This window comes from Corylus avellana, chromosome ca6 (genome assembly GCF_901000735.1).
Source record: "Corylus avellana chromosome ca6, CavTom2PMs-1.0".
Classification (NCBI taxonomy): Eukaryota; Viridiplantae; Streptophyta; class Magnoliopsida; order Fagales; family Betulaceae; genus Corylus; species Corylus avellana.
Genome location: NC_081546.1, coordinates 2,174,321 through 2,186,325, shown reverse-complemented (window position 1 = coordinate 2,186,325; position 12,005 = coordinate 2,174,321). Strand labels below are relative to the sequence as shown.

Sequence of the window (12,005 nt, the reverse complement as noted above, 5' to 3'; positions counted from 1 at the left end):
TTTAATTTTTTCCGTTAATGAAAATTTATCTAAATGAGAAAACTTTATCCTACAATTATCTCTAACAAATCCCGTGGGTCCGGCTGCGGAAGACGGCAATACGTTTAGCCTATGTCGTTAGGAATTTTCTTCTTATCCACAAACATGCAGACAAATTGGTCGTTGGTATGCCTATACACCTTGTGTGGCTTCAAATCCCACTAACCCCGCCTCCTTCGTCTTCTTCTGCATAATTTTCCTCCTCATCGCTTTCAACACCAAAACCTTGGGAAGCTTTGAGCTCTCAAAACCTCAAATTCTCTCTGCAATACATTCAAGAACTCACACCCTCTTGTTATGGTTCACACCCCCCAAACGCAACTGGCAAAAATATTATTTATTTATTTCCCGCCATATTATTTGTTTGAATTTTCTTCTGATGACTAGTATGTGAATTTCTGGTCTGGTTGGTTGAAATTCACGAAAAAAATGGAGAGATTTTCGCAGAGAGAGAGTGTTCTTTTGGGGTATAGTCCTCGAGGGTCTCTCACGAACTCTTCATCTTTGTCAAGGACGCCTTGCAGAGGCTCGGACTTTGATTTTCACGATGTGTTCGGAGGGCCGCCGAGGCGGGCGTCGGCGCAAGAGAAGCGGTGCAGTTTCAGCGAAGCCGCGGAGTATTATGGAGAAGGTGGTGGTGGTGATGATAAAGCGCTTTCATGTACGCGTGTTGGGGAGAAGCCGGTGTTTGGGGAGGAAAATGCGAACCGGAGGCGGTATCCAAGCGATGATTTCTTCGACGACATTTTTCGAGGCGACGAGTCGTTGAGTTCTACTCCGAGGAAGCGCGATAGGGGGGACCCTTTTGCTTCGGGGCCAGGTTCGCGGGTTCTGAGCCCTGCCCGCCCACTCCCACCCAAAGCCGAGCCCTTTGGGAGTTCGTCAATGCCTCCCCAACTCAGGTTTTGGCTAAATCCAAAATTAATCGATTTTTAATATTGATAGAATTAGTGTTCGTGCCTTTTGAGATTACAAGATTAGTCCTTTTCTTCCTTCTATATCACAAGTCAGGCAAGATCTATTAAACTTTGACACGTTTACAATTTTGCCATATCAGCATATCCTATCTTCAGGTCACCCCCTCCCTGTGTGAGGATGGGGTCCCCTGACCACTGCCCATCAAAGGGTTTTTTTTTTTTTTTTTTTCCCAACAACACCCTTTTTTTTTAAGGGAATATGCCGGGGCAAAGATGTAAACTTATGGCAAATGGGCTTACGACAGGTGAAGGACTAACCCTATAAAATTTGGGAGGCCAATTGTAGCGACCCTTTCAGGCTTTATGGTTAAACCGTTATAGGCTTTATTGGGTTTTCTTCATTAAGTCTCTTGTTATGTAAGGTATGTTTATATTCTGATTGTTGTGCATTTCCAGTGTTTTACTTAGCTTGAACTATTTTTTATTTCATAGCCTACCAGCCAAATTGGCCAAAGGGATGGACTTGGATGTATTTGGTTCAAGTACAACGCGTAATCCATCTAAATACAAGGACAGTGCATCCAGTGGGGTTAGCTTTTCTTCTTCTTCAAGTTCCAATCTTTCTAGATTTTCAAGCCAATCAATTCAAAGCCAAGAGGAGATGGGAAATGATGTTCAATCATGTCATCGCCAACGCCCTTTATCCCGGGAGGTCTTTCTTAGCAGGGAAGAGTCATCAAACTCGATTAAATCTGATAGAATAGACCCAGAAGGCATCATGAAAAAGGAACCCAGTGGTTCAGAGGTTCCAACCGACGGCAGCCAATTTCACTTCTCAATATATAAATGGGCTAGCAAAGGAGTTCCATTGGAGATGCCTTTGAGAGGAGGCAGTACTAGTTTAAGAATGAAAGAATCTGTGAAATTTGAGAGATGCTCGAGCTGGAATATGTGGCTAGCAGGTGAGGATAAGGCGAGGGTGTCACCGACAAAGTCCTTCAGGACAGAATGGAACAGACAAGAAAATGATTCAATTCTTCTCACACCTGAATCAGAAACCCCGAGCAGCCTCCAAAGGGTTGTTGAAGATGTTCCTGGTAATGCAATCTTGCCCGAGAAAGAAATTACTGTGCTTACAGAAGAAGTTCACAAGCCTGCATTGAAACCCCCGTGTTCCCTGTTCTTTGATGACGATTATGAACAAGGCAAGTGTGTTTCAGATTAACTCCATTGGTTCAAGTTACATCATCTCTGATTCTCTAATAACACACCCATTTTCTTCTATTGCAGGCACCAATGGAATCACTGAGAAAGGTGAAGATAAGGAAAGCACAGTTAAAAGCGCAAAAATCCCATCTTCAGTTGTTGATGCAAGTCAAAATGTAAAGAAACAAGATGGAAAAAGAACTGCCCTGAATGATGTAGAAGCCGATAAAGCTAGTTTCCAAGATTCACCCATTCACCCAGGTGACAATCTTGGGAGGAACAGAGTTAAGGGAAAGGTCAAAGAATTTGTCAAAATTTTCAGCCAAGAAGCTTCTCCAAAGCCCAAAGAAGATATTGGCTCACGAAGCCAGAGCTCAAAATGGAAGAAGAGAGGCAATTACAGAGAAGGGAATGAAGTAAGTGTTAATGCAGCTGGATTAGATGAGAAAATTCCCAGGCCCCATGTAAACAACACAATCCCAGAGGCTTCCATCATGGTAAATTTATTTTGAGTTCAATCTGCCAGAAATTAACAGCTTACAAAGTAATTTATTTCAGAACATTTTTATTGAATCTGAAAATTTTAATATTTCTTATCATCTTCTCAGGCGGATGAATATCTGAAACAGTCAAAGAAAGAACATTCTGCTATAAAGACCACCAACCATATATCTAGTGATACTTCGTCAGGAGAAAAGGATAACTCATCATCAACTACCGGTTAGTGTTCATAATCTTTTATCAAAGTAGTTGTGATTCTTAGCTTAATACTTGGGAACCTTTCCAAGTCAAGAAATTATGAGGTACATAGAATATGCAATGCTTTGTTGTAATGTGGTGATTGAGAGATGACAGCGGCTGCATATATTATTTGTAATATCTTGTGTCATCAGTTTAAGGCCAAAATATAGAATGAGTTGGCATTATTTATTGGCCCAATTTCTGTCGATACACCTTTTTTTCTGCGAAATTCTACCATATCATGTCTGGTGTGTAAGAAATTTTCGAAAAGTGTGGCCATATATCGCATGATGCTTACTGTGATTTGATTAATCACAAATTTAGGGGGTCCGGTAATTTATTCCAAATAAGGAATTAATTGTGAAACTGAATTAGAATTGATTTTTATTCTGATTCTTATTCCTTATATGAGATGAATACATAAGACAACAATTCTGATTAAGCGTCATTGGCCTACTGATAAATAAAGTTTAGGATAAAGTCCACTTAACCCCTGCAAACTACTACTTCAATAACAATTTACCCTCCAAACTATCAATTATGACAATTTACCCCATAAATTACTAAAACAATGACAATGTACTCCCAAATGCTAGCAAAATGACAAAATTATCCCTATAGAATTTTCAATAAGACAAAAATACCCTTAAAATTTGAAAAAAAATAAAAATTTATTATTTTTGTTTTTATTTTAGTAAGGGTAATTTCGTCATTTTTTTAAAATTTGGGCTACATTGTCATTGTTTTGGTAGTTTGGGGGGCAAATTGTCGCAATTAATAGTTTGAGGGGTAGATTGTCATTGGGGTGGTAGTTTGAGGAGGTTAAGTAGACTTTATCCTAAAGTTTATGTATTCTGTCAATAAGACAATCAAGTTAAGCATAGGTTAGAAGATCCATCTTTCTCCTAAATTTGTTTTAGGGTTTTTGTTGCAGAGATAATATTTTATATGCTAAGCATGTGGGCAGAAATGGCAGTACACTGTGTAACATGAACTTCGTGTACTGCAATCTCCAATTTGTATGAACTTTAGATAATTTGTGGTTCATTTTCCTGAACCGATCCATTTAATGATATTTCAAAAGATATATGTAACACATCTATATATTTTTCTCAGCATCAATTTCTAATGGCTCAAAGGCTACAGCGGAAGACACAGTTGAGTCCTTCCAAGTGAACTTCCTGGTATACGATTTTTTCATTCAAAAGTTGATTCATATGTTTTCTTTTTTCATTCTAATAGTTTCCACATTTTCCAAAAGCATATAGCATATCTGTTTACATTTTTCATTACATTTGCTGAGGAGCTAGTTTACTTGGGTTTCTCGACAGATAAAGGAATTAACCCAAGGTGCGAATGAACTGCCACAAAGTGGTGATGATCAAGAAGAAATTCAGGTAATGCGAACACAAACGCAGGAACAATTATATAGGATGTTATTCTTAAATTTCCCATCCAGGAAGCTGTAATTGTACAATTTCATTTAATAATGCAGGTTATTGATGCTAAAATACGACTGTGGTCCAATGGAAAGAAAGGAAATATACGCTCGTTGCTATCAACTTTACAATATGTGAGTCTGGATGGTTCTCTCTTCTTGCTTGTTCTTTCTTTCCTCTCCTATTTCTTCCAAATTGTAGTAATGAAAACAAAAAAAGAAGCAAAAAACTCCTACTTCTTTTAATATGCTTCAGGTCATAATTGCAGGTTCTTTGGCCTGAGAGCGGGTGGAAGCCTGTACCTCTTGTTGATATAATTGAAGGAAACTCTGTGAAAAGAGCGTATCAAAAAGCTTTACTCTGCCTGCATCCAGATAAGCTACAGCAGAAGGGTGCTGCTTCGAATCAAAAGTACATTGCAGAAAAAGTTTTCGAGATTTTGCAGGTAACAGTATGGTTTTGCTGTTCTCAGACAAATATTTAGAGAACTGCCCATCTTAAGATAGTGTTAAAATATTAATTAAAATAATGAAATTTACTATCCGAAACAGTAACTATGCAGCTCCATAGATGTTATAGGCCACTGTAGAATTGCATGCCATAGGCAAAAGATTCCCATAAAGTTGTTTAATTCCTTGTCTTTTTCCTTTTATGCTTCTTGTTTTTTAAACTCTTATTTTCACCTTATGCAATATAGAAGGTATTAGCTTTTTAACCGATGTGTTATTCTTTCATTCAGGAGGCTTGGAATCATTTTAACTCACTTGGGTAATTGTGACTTTCAGTCCTCTTTTACCACAATCTCCTTTCATTCAGGAGGGCAATATTCCGTCTGTCAACAATATAAAATACCATTTTGACTGTGGACAGGTTATGTTGGTACTATAGCAGAAAAAATGATTTCAAAAAACACTCTCACCACAATTTTCTTCTACTCTTTTACCTTTAAAGCACATTGCAGTTACTGTGTAGTTAGTTGATGGTTTTAGTTACGTATATGGAAAGAATATGTGTTGTGTTGAAGACTTCCTTTTCTTTCTGCCAATCAGTTGAGCTCAAGAATTTGTTTCGCAAACCTTTTTCCTTAGACATTGTAATTGATGAATGTTTGGTATAAAAAAGTAAAAAAGTTTTGTTGTGTAGTGATTTTTTTATTTGAATAATAATAAAAAGTGAATGATATGATATAAAAATTGAAAAAAGTTGAAATATTTTGATGTTGATTTTTTTTTAGAAATAGTGATAAACAGTAACAAAAGAAAAGGAAAGGTTTTGCCAAACAAAACCAGGACTTCAGCGACGGTTAAATTGGGTAGGTGTTAAAAATTTGGATCCAGATACTTGTTTATGGGCTTAGAGTTGAGACCCATTGCCTGAATGTGGATAGACTTGGGGTGATTTTTGTGTGATGTAACTTACAGGTAAAAGGAGTTCGAAATTAAAATAAATAAATAAATTTGAAAAGAACTTTATCCATTCCTCCTTTCCCAATCCCGAGGCTCATAATTGGAGTGAGGGTAGTGTCAATTCATTAACCAATTATTTATATAGTGTGTAAAAACAGTGAAAGTAGAGATTTGCTGAAAAGTAATAATCCTTTTTTGACCGACCCAGTTTTACCATTGAGCTAATAATCCTCCTGGGGATGAGTTGAATATGAATCACGGATTCAAATTTTGCTTTGGACCGACCAACACTTCATGTGCATTTGCTCTTTTCCTGTCTCTCATCAACGTCTATACTTGGATCACCTGTCTTTTGCAGCTGGCCTGGTCAAACACAAACATATAATGATGACAAGTTTGCAGCGAAACTCTTTTCAGCCCATTAATGATTGAATTTGTATAACCCCATTTCTCATTATTAGAATAGAAAAAAAAGAAAAAAAGAAAAATGAAACTGTACGGAAGGGAAGGGAGCTGAATCTAAAATAATGCAGCTAGCTGAGCTTCTTATTACGTAAAATAAGTAGTGAATTATGGATTATACAAATAAGACAAGGAGCGTGGGATCCCACGTATGTAAACTCTTGTGGGTTGTGGCTCCATGTGATCATGGCGCATGGGAAAAGTTGAGACGTTTAGTACCACCAACTTTTCTTACGTTTGTCGTTTCCTCTGGGTCATTACCCATTCGGGGATATACTACTGTCGTTCAGTAAATTGGAGCGGAGTAAATTCTTTTAATTTTAATTTATTAAATTCGTATAAATTGGATCAGAAGAATGATGGCGCCAAACATGGAAACTGCAATCGCTAAAATTCCAGCAGCCGGCCGGTGACACATAATTATAGGGATTAGAGGCCAACAGTGCATTATTCAGAAATGCACGTGGGACATAAATGCCAGCAATAACAGTCTCTCTCTCTTGTGTCCATCTTCTGTTTTGTCAAACTTTGTGTGTAATGTTTGACTGATATTAATGTGTATATATTGTAATGAAAGGGAGGCTAAAGCTAACAACAGATCACAAGATTTTCATGAAATTCTTTAAAAGCAGTAGCTGTACCTCTCTGTACGAGGGAGCTGGCAATCTTGTCCTATTATAGCATCTTCAAAACTATCATCAATCTTGAACTTTCAAGGCCTTCATGTATATATATATATATATATATATATATATACATGCTAACAGAAATTTAATGCTTTGTGTAAGCTATAATTCAATCAACACTTTTTTTTATTTACTGCCAAAATTGGAAACAATAAAAAGTACAAAATTCCTAATCAAATTGCATCTAATTAAGATGAATTTAATAATACTTTTACACTTATTCAACCAAGTGGGTTTTACTAAATTGCCCGAATACGTGTTCGAGTAAGTAAACTCAATTGAAAAATAGTACATATACTTTCAAGTGTTGATTCTCTCAAATATGACAATGAAAATCATTATGTAATAAAATAAAAAATTAAAAATATGTGTAACATTTCTCAACCAAATCAACCCCCTCTCTCTCATTTACATTTATTTTTAAATGCAAACGATTGATGGATGGAAGGACAAAAGTACGCTGATTTAGTGCTTGGGGTGGCTAATTCCCGTCCCAAAAAGTTGGACTGTAAAGAATACGATTCCGAGTCTGATTGTGGGTCCTCTCACTCCACAGTTTGATGCCTGTAGAGAGGTAGCCAAATCATTTTTAAAGAGAGTTGGGTCAGAATGAGCTCATGGCAATACAATGAAACTGTCCTTACAAGATAAATACAGTGCCACGGCACTCCTATATCTGGAACTAAACTCAACTAAACAAAACAATTATCCGGTAGTTTGTCTGCTATTTAGTGGCAGTGAAAATAAAAAGACGAAGGGGGAGAGAGGAAAGAGAGGGAGATTTCAGATTTGGCCTTGAGTCCTTGACTTCCCAATTTTGGTTTTGTTAAATCTTTTTATTTCTTCATTTGTTTTTATTTCTTTCTTGTTGCGTCAGAATTCAGAAATGGGTGTCTTTGCTTGAGGAAAAGCAAAGGCCTTTGGAAGATCATACTTCTGCTCTGAACCATAGTGGTTGCAATGCTAAAGAAGGTGGTTTTCTTGAGCTCTAATGCCCGTGCTCTCTAAATCTGTGAGTTTCTCTACTCTCTTGGTTTTCTTGAACAGTAATGTTTGTCTTTTTCTTTCCTCAAGTTTTTGTCTTTTGGGTTGGTCTTGGATACCTATTGCTTTAACTTCTTTATTCGTCTTTGTTTATAGTAATTATATTCTGGGCCCCGTTTGGTTGCTGAGAAAATTTGGAGGAAAGAAATAAGAACTTGGGTTCTTATAATGGTTTTTAGTTTGAAAGTGGGTATTGTAATATACCAAGTCCTGTCATCAGTTCCTTTGTTTTCTCAGTAATCATGCAGAAAGTTTCTGTTTCTTGTTATTGGGTTTCAGTAGAGCTACGACTAGCATTCGTATATATCTGATCTCTTACTTTGAAGGACATGTTGATTATGTTGCTGTTTTTCTATTATACATTTTCTCTTTCTCATTCATTACCGTTTCAACTAGATCTGAAATGATTCTTTCACTGCTCTGAAATTGTTCCTTTCACCTTTTGAAATTAATCCTGCAGTTGTGGTTAATTATGATGAATTTGGCTATTTTCAGAACTTGTCAGGAAAATGCAGTACTTGAAGTTGTAATTTGGGTTAAAGTTTTGGGTAGCAAATAAATTTTCTCTTTTCCATTAGGGAGATTGGGTGATTTTATTAAATTATGAGTAGTTTGAAGTTGTGTTTTCTTATCAGTTATCCTCTATGACAGATCATGTAACGTTATGCTTTGTAGTGAGAGATTGAAGAGTTTCGTCAGAACTAAACATTATTGTTGGGTTTTAATTTTTCACATTTTTTATGTTTGTGGTGTAAAATTTTCATTGCCAACTCCAACTGGAATAGTTGTTTAGGTTTTGAGTTGTTTCTTTACTTCTCAATCTCTCTCTCTCTCTCTCTGTGCCTGTTTCAATTGTCCTTAGACAAACTAATTTGTAACTAACTTTTTAAAGTAAAGTCAACTACTCTGGTGCAGATGGTTGCTTTGTGCTAACATGTTGACAACTCTGCAGATTCTCTGTCGTTTTATTTTAATTTCCTAAGAGATTGACTAACTATAAGCATTATTATTGTTGACTGGTTTGATTCAAAATAGTTAAAAAGAAAGAAAAAGGAGAAAATAACAAAGAATCATAACTAGCTAGTACAAGCAAAACGCCTACATCAGAGATAGAAACCATATTTGGTAGTCTAAACATGTGTTGGTGAATGCCATTAAGTAATCATTATCCTTTAATTAATGTCAATTTGACAGCTAGAGATGGCAAATGATTGATTAAGGTGATGTTGAAAAGGATGTCTTAATATGTAGGATAAATTCAAAAAGATTCAGAATCCTGGGAGCCTTGATGCTTGATAATGTTGCTCCAATTTGCCAGTTGAGTACTTGATTTCAAGGGTAAACAATGATGGCAGCTGGTCTAAAGAAAGAGGGTCCATATTATTGAAGAGGACTAATGCCAAAGTGAAATTTTGATATATATTTTGTTTTTTTTTTTTCAAATCGTCAAAAGTTCCGTTCCAAATTCAGCAAAATTTCCAAACTTTAACTTGTTTTGTTATCCTGACCAAGTTTTGAAGTTACTTAGGTTTGTTTCTAATTCGATTTGACCCTCCATCTATGCTTGGCTGTTATTACTGTAATCGATGTCTTTCCCCTATTGACTTCTCTGTGCCCTGATACTCTATTTATGGTTCCCCATGTTTTTATAAAAATATGAGGTATTATGTAGCAATTAGTAATGACCTGTTCTGATTGAGAACTTCTGTAACAGGATTTCGACGTCGTCAGTTTTGCTTTCACTTTCTGCATCTTTTTCCCTGTTGTTCCCCTTCTCTTTCTATTCTGTGGCTATCTCTTAATGGTAGTTTTAAACCAAGAAAAATAACACTGAGAAATATACGCATCATATAAGATTTATTGCTTAACACCACATAGATATGGTTCTGAACGGCAACCTTCCATGTTACAGATACTTGATCATGAAAATGGTAATTTTCTTGAGCTACATTAATGAATGTTAATTATGAGAAAAATCATCACGTTATATTGAAGAGGAATTCATGCCGGTATATCCAATAACTGTGCTCTTTTGACCCCTTTTTTGGATTTTTTTATTTTTTTTGTGTGTATTCATTTTGCATTGTTGTTAATTCATCAAATACCTTAAATGATAGGGATAATGTTTGTATCTTTGCCCATATGCGCTGCAGGTTGGAGCCGGTCATTGACTGATTTCTAATTTGACTATTGAAAAGAAACATGAAGATTGGGTCAAAGAAAGTATGGAAATCCATTATGCCTCTTCGTTTGAAAAGCAAATCAGCCACCCGTTTTTGTCTGTTTCCTAAGGTGAAGTCAACTAGCTATGGTCCGGGCAATGCACCAGTCTATCTCAATGTGTATGACTTGACACCCATGAATGGCTATGTTTATTGGGCAGGCCTTGGTATCTTTCACTCTGGTGTGGAAGGTAAGCTTAGGTACTTTTTACCTTCATGCATTTTCTTAATATCTCCCTTAAATATAGTGTCTTCAATCAAAATGATCATAGTTAGCATTATTCCCAGGATTACATAGACTCGGATGCTTAGCTATATTTAGTTTCAACTCAATGCTTTCTGTCTATACTACTTTTTTATATTACTGATGTTATACGTAAAATGAATAGACACCCTGTCGGTCTACATGTGCCTTTTACATTTATGAGGCAGTAGCTAGTTATAGAGATATAAGTTAAATGAGACAAAAGATCCTAAGACACGAACAATGTTGAGAAACTAGGAGGTGTGTGCAAGATATTTGAGTTCCATGGTTGGGTGGATGCCTATTTTGGTGACTGCAAGATACTTATGGTTCTACTCGAAGGTGAGAAATGAAAAACCCGAGATATGATGATTGGTAAGAAACCTGCATCTCTTACAATGTGGCGGTTTCTGGCTGCACTTCATCACTTTTGTCTTACACCATCGAAACTCATCCAGAAACCTAGAGCTGGGTGGCCAATAAGTTTTAAAGCAAGTAGCATGTGAAAGCTGTGCTTAGTTACTTTCTCCTCGTTGTTGTACTTTTAGACTTATCAAATGAAGTGCAACATTTCTGATATCCCCAACTGCACTTTACAGTTCATGGTGTAGAATATGCATTCGGAGCTCATGACTACTCATCGAGTGGTGTGTTTGAGGTTGAACCTCGGCAGTGCCCAGGCTTCAAGTTCAGGAAGTCGATATTCATCGGGACTACATGCTTGGACCCGATTCAGGTGAGAGAATTCATGGAGCGCCAGTCAGCAAGCTACAATGGTGATACGTATCACTTAATTGCCAAGAACTGCAATCATTTCTGCAAGGACGTATGTTACAGGCTGACAGGAAAACAAATCCCAAAATGGGTAAATCGACTGGCAAAAATAGGTAACTCTTTCCTAATTCCACTGCTTGACACATTGGTGTGAAATGATTTTTATGCTTTTTTTTTTCTTTTAATCATCTTTGTTTAATGTTTACTTTCGGGTAGGTTCAGTATGCAACTGTGTCCTTCCTAAAGCCCTCAAGATCTCTGCTGTAAGGCATGATCCTAGTTACCAACTGTATGATAGTGAGAAGAAAAGGCTAAGAAGTTCCCTCAGTTGCCTGTCTTCAATCTCCATGCGGCAAAAGCAATTGTCAACATCTTCGCTGTTTCTTCAATCACCCTTGAAAGGCTGCTTACCACCATGGGAATTGAGAAGGTCTAACAATGGTTCCTTGAAAGAAAGGTGAGAAATTGCTTGGATGTTTTTGATACATTAACTGGCTTCATTAGCTTGTTAAGGGGAAATTTGTTTTGTCTGCCCTTAAATTTCTTCTGAATTTAGTAACTTTTGTGGGGGTGATGCTTGTCATTGTTGTAACGCTACTCTGTTCTCAAACCTGCTGAGAAGAGACTATCCAATTCTTCCTAGACAGAGAAGAAACCGTATATATATCAAAGCATTGCCCTCCTTTTGCGGGTACATTGCACCTCTTAACCCTTCTGTGTTTTTCTCTTTTCTGGTTTTTTACATGGCAACTTGAATTCGGTGTTAAATCAAACACATTTAAAAGATTAATTCATCGGATCACTTTAAGCTTTTAGAATAAATAA

At 36.7% G+C, this 12,005-nt stretch overlaps 2 protein-coding genes across 4 annotated transcripts; both read left to right on the top strand.

Moving 5' to 3' along the window:
- Positions 1 to 203: 203 nt before the first annotated feature.
- Positions 204 to 5,484, top strand: LOC132185605 (J domain-containing protein required for chloroplast accumulation response 1). 2 transcript variants are annotated; one of them, XM_059599363.1, is made up of 9 exons: positions 204 to 941; positions 1,449 to 2,161; positions 2,247 to 2,659; positions 2,771 to 2,882; positions 4,020 to 4,075; positions 4,235 to 4,300; positions 4,399 to 4,476; positions 4,611 to 4,787; positions 5,082 to 5,484. In XM_059599363.1, the coding sequence occupies exons 1-9, from the start codon at positions 469 to 471 to the stop codon at positions 5,112 to 5,114; spliced, it is 2,121 nt and encodes a 706-aa protein (XP_059455346.1). In that variant the 5' UTR covers positions 204 to 468; the 3' UTR covers positions 5,115 to 5,484. The 2 variants fall into 2 exon arrangements, with proteins under 2 accessions (XP_059455346.1, XP_059455345.1); XM_059599362.1 differs by having other exon boundaries at positions 205 to 941; positions 4,020 to 4,087.
- Positions 5,485 to 7,618: 2,134 nt separating this feature from the next.
- On the top strand, positions 7,619 to 11,893 carry LOC132183624 (deSI-like protein At4g17486). Of its 2 annotated transcripts, none has more exons than XM_059596986.1 (4): positions 7,619 to 7,908; positions 10,094 to 10,353; positions 11,006 to 11,293; positions 11,403 to 11,893. In XM_059596986.1, exons 2-4 carry the CDS (start codon positions 10,143 to 10,145, stop codon positions 11,639 to 11,641), a joined length of 738 nt encoding a protein of 245 aa, XP_059452969.1. In that variant the 5' UTR covers positions 7,619 to 7,908; positions 10,094 to 10,142; the 3' UTR covers positions 11,642 to 11,893. The 2 variants fall into 2 exon arrangements, with proteins under 2 accessions (XP_059452969.1, XP_059452968.1); XM_059596985.1 differs by having other exon boundaries at positions 11,397 to 11,893.
- Positions 11,894 to 12,005: the final 112 nt, after the last annotated feature.

Coding starts and splice junctions, on each gene's coding strand:
- LOC132185605 (XM_059599362.1), top strand. CDS start 469: ATGGAGAGATTTTCGCAGAGAGAGAGTGTTCTTTTGGGGTATAGTCCT. Junction 942..1,448: donor TCAATGCCTCCCCAACTCAG/GTTTTGGCTAAA, acceptor TTTATTTCATAG/CCTACCAGCCAAATTGGCCA. Junction 4,088..4,234: donor CCTTCCAAGTGAACTTCCTG/GTATACGATTTT, acceptor GTTTCTCGACAG/ATAAAGGAATTAACCCAAGG.
- LOC132183624 (XM_059596985.1), top strand. CDS start 10,143: ATGAAGATTGGGTCAAAGAAAGTATGGAAATCCATTATGCCTCTTCGT. Junction 10,354..11,005: donor CTTTCACTCTGGTGTGGAAG/GTAAGCTTAGGT, acceptor TGCACTTTACAG/TTCATGGTGTAGAATATGCA. Junction 11,294..11,396: donor AAATCGACTGGCAAAAATAG/GTAACTCTTTCC, acceptor ACTTTCGGGTAG/GTTCAGTATGCAACTGTGTC.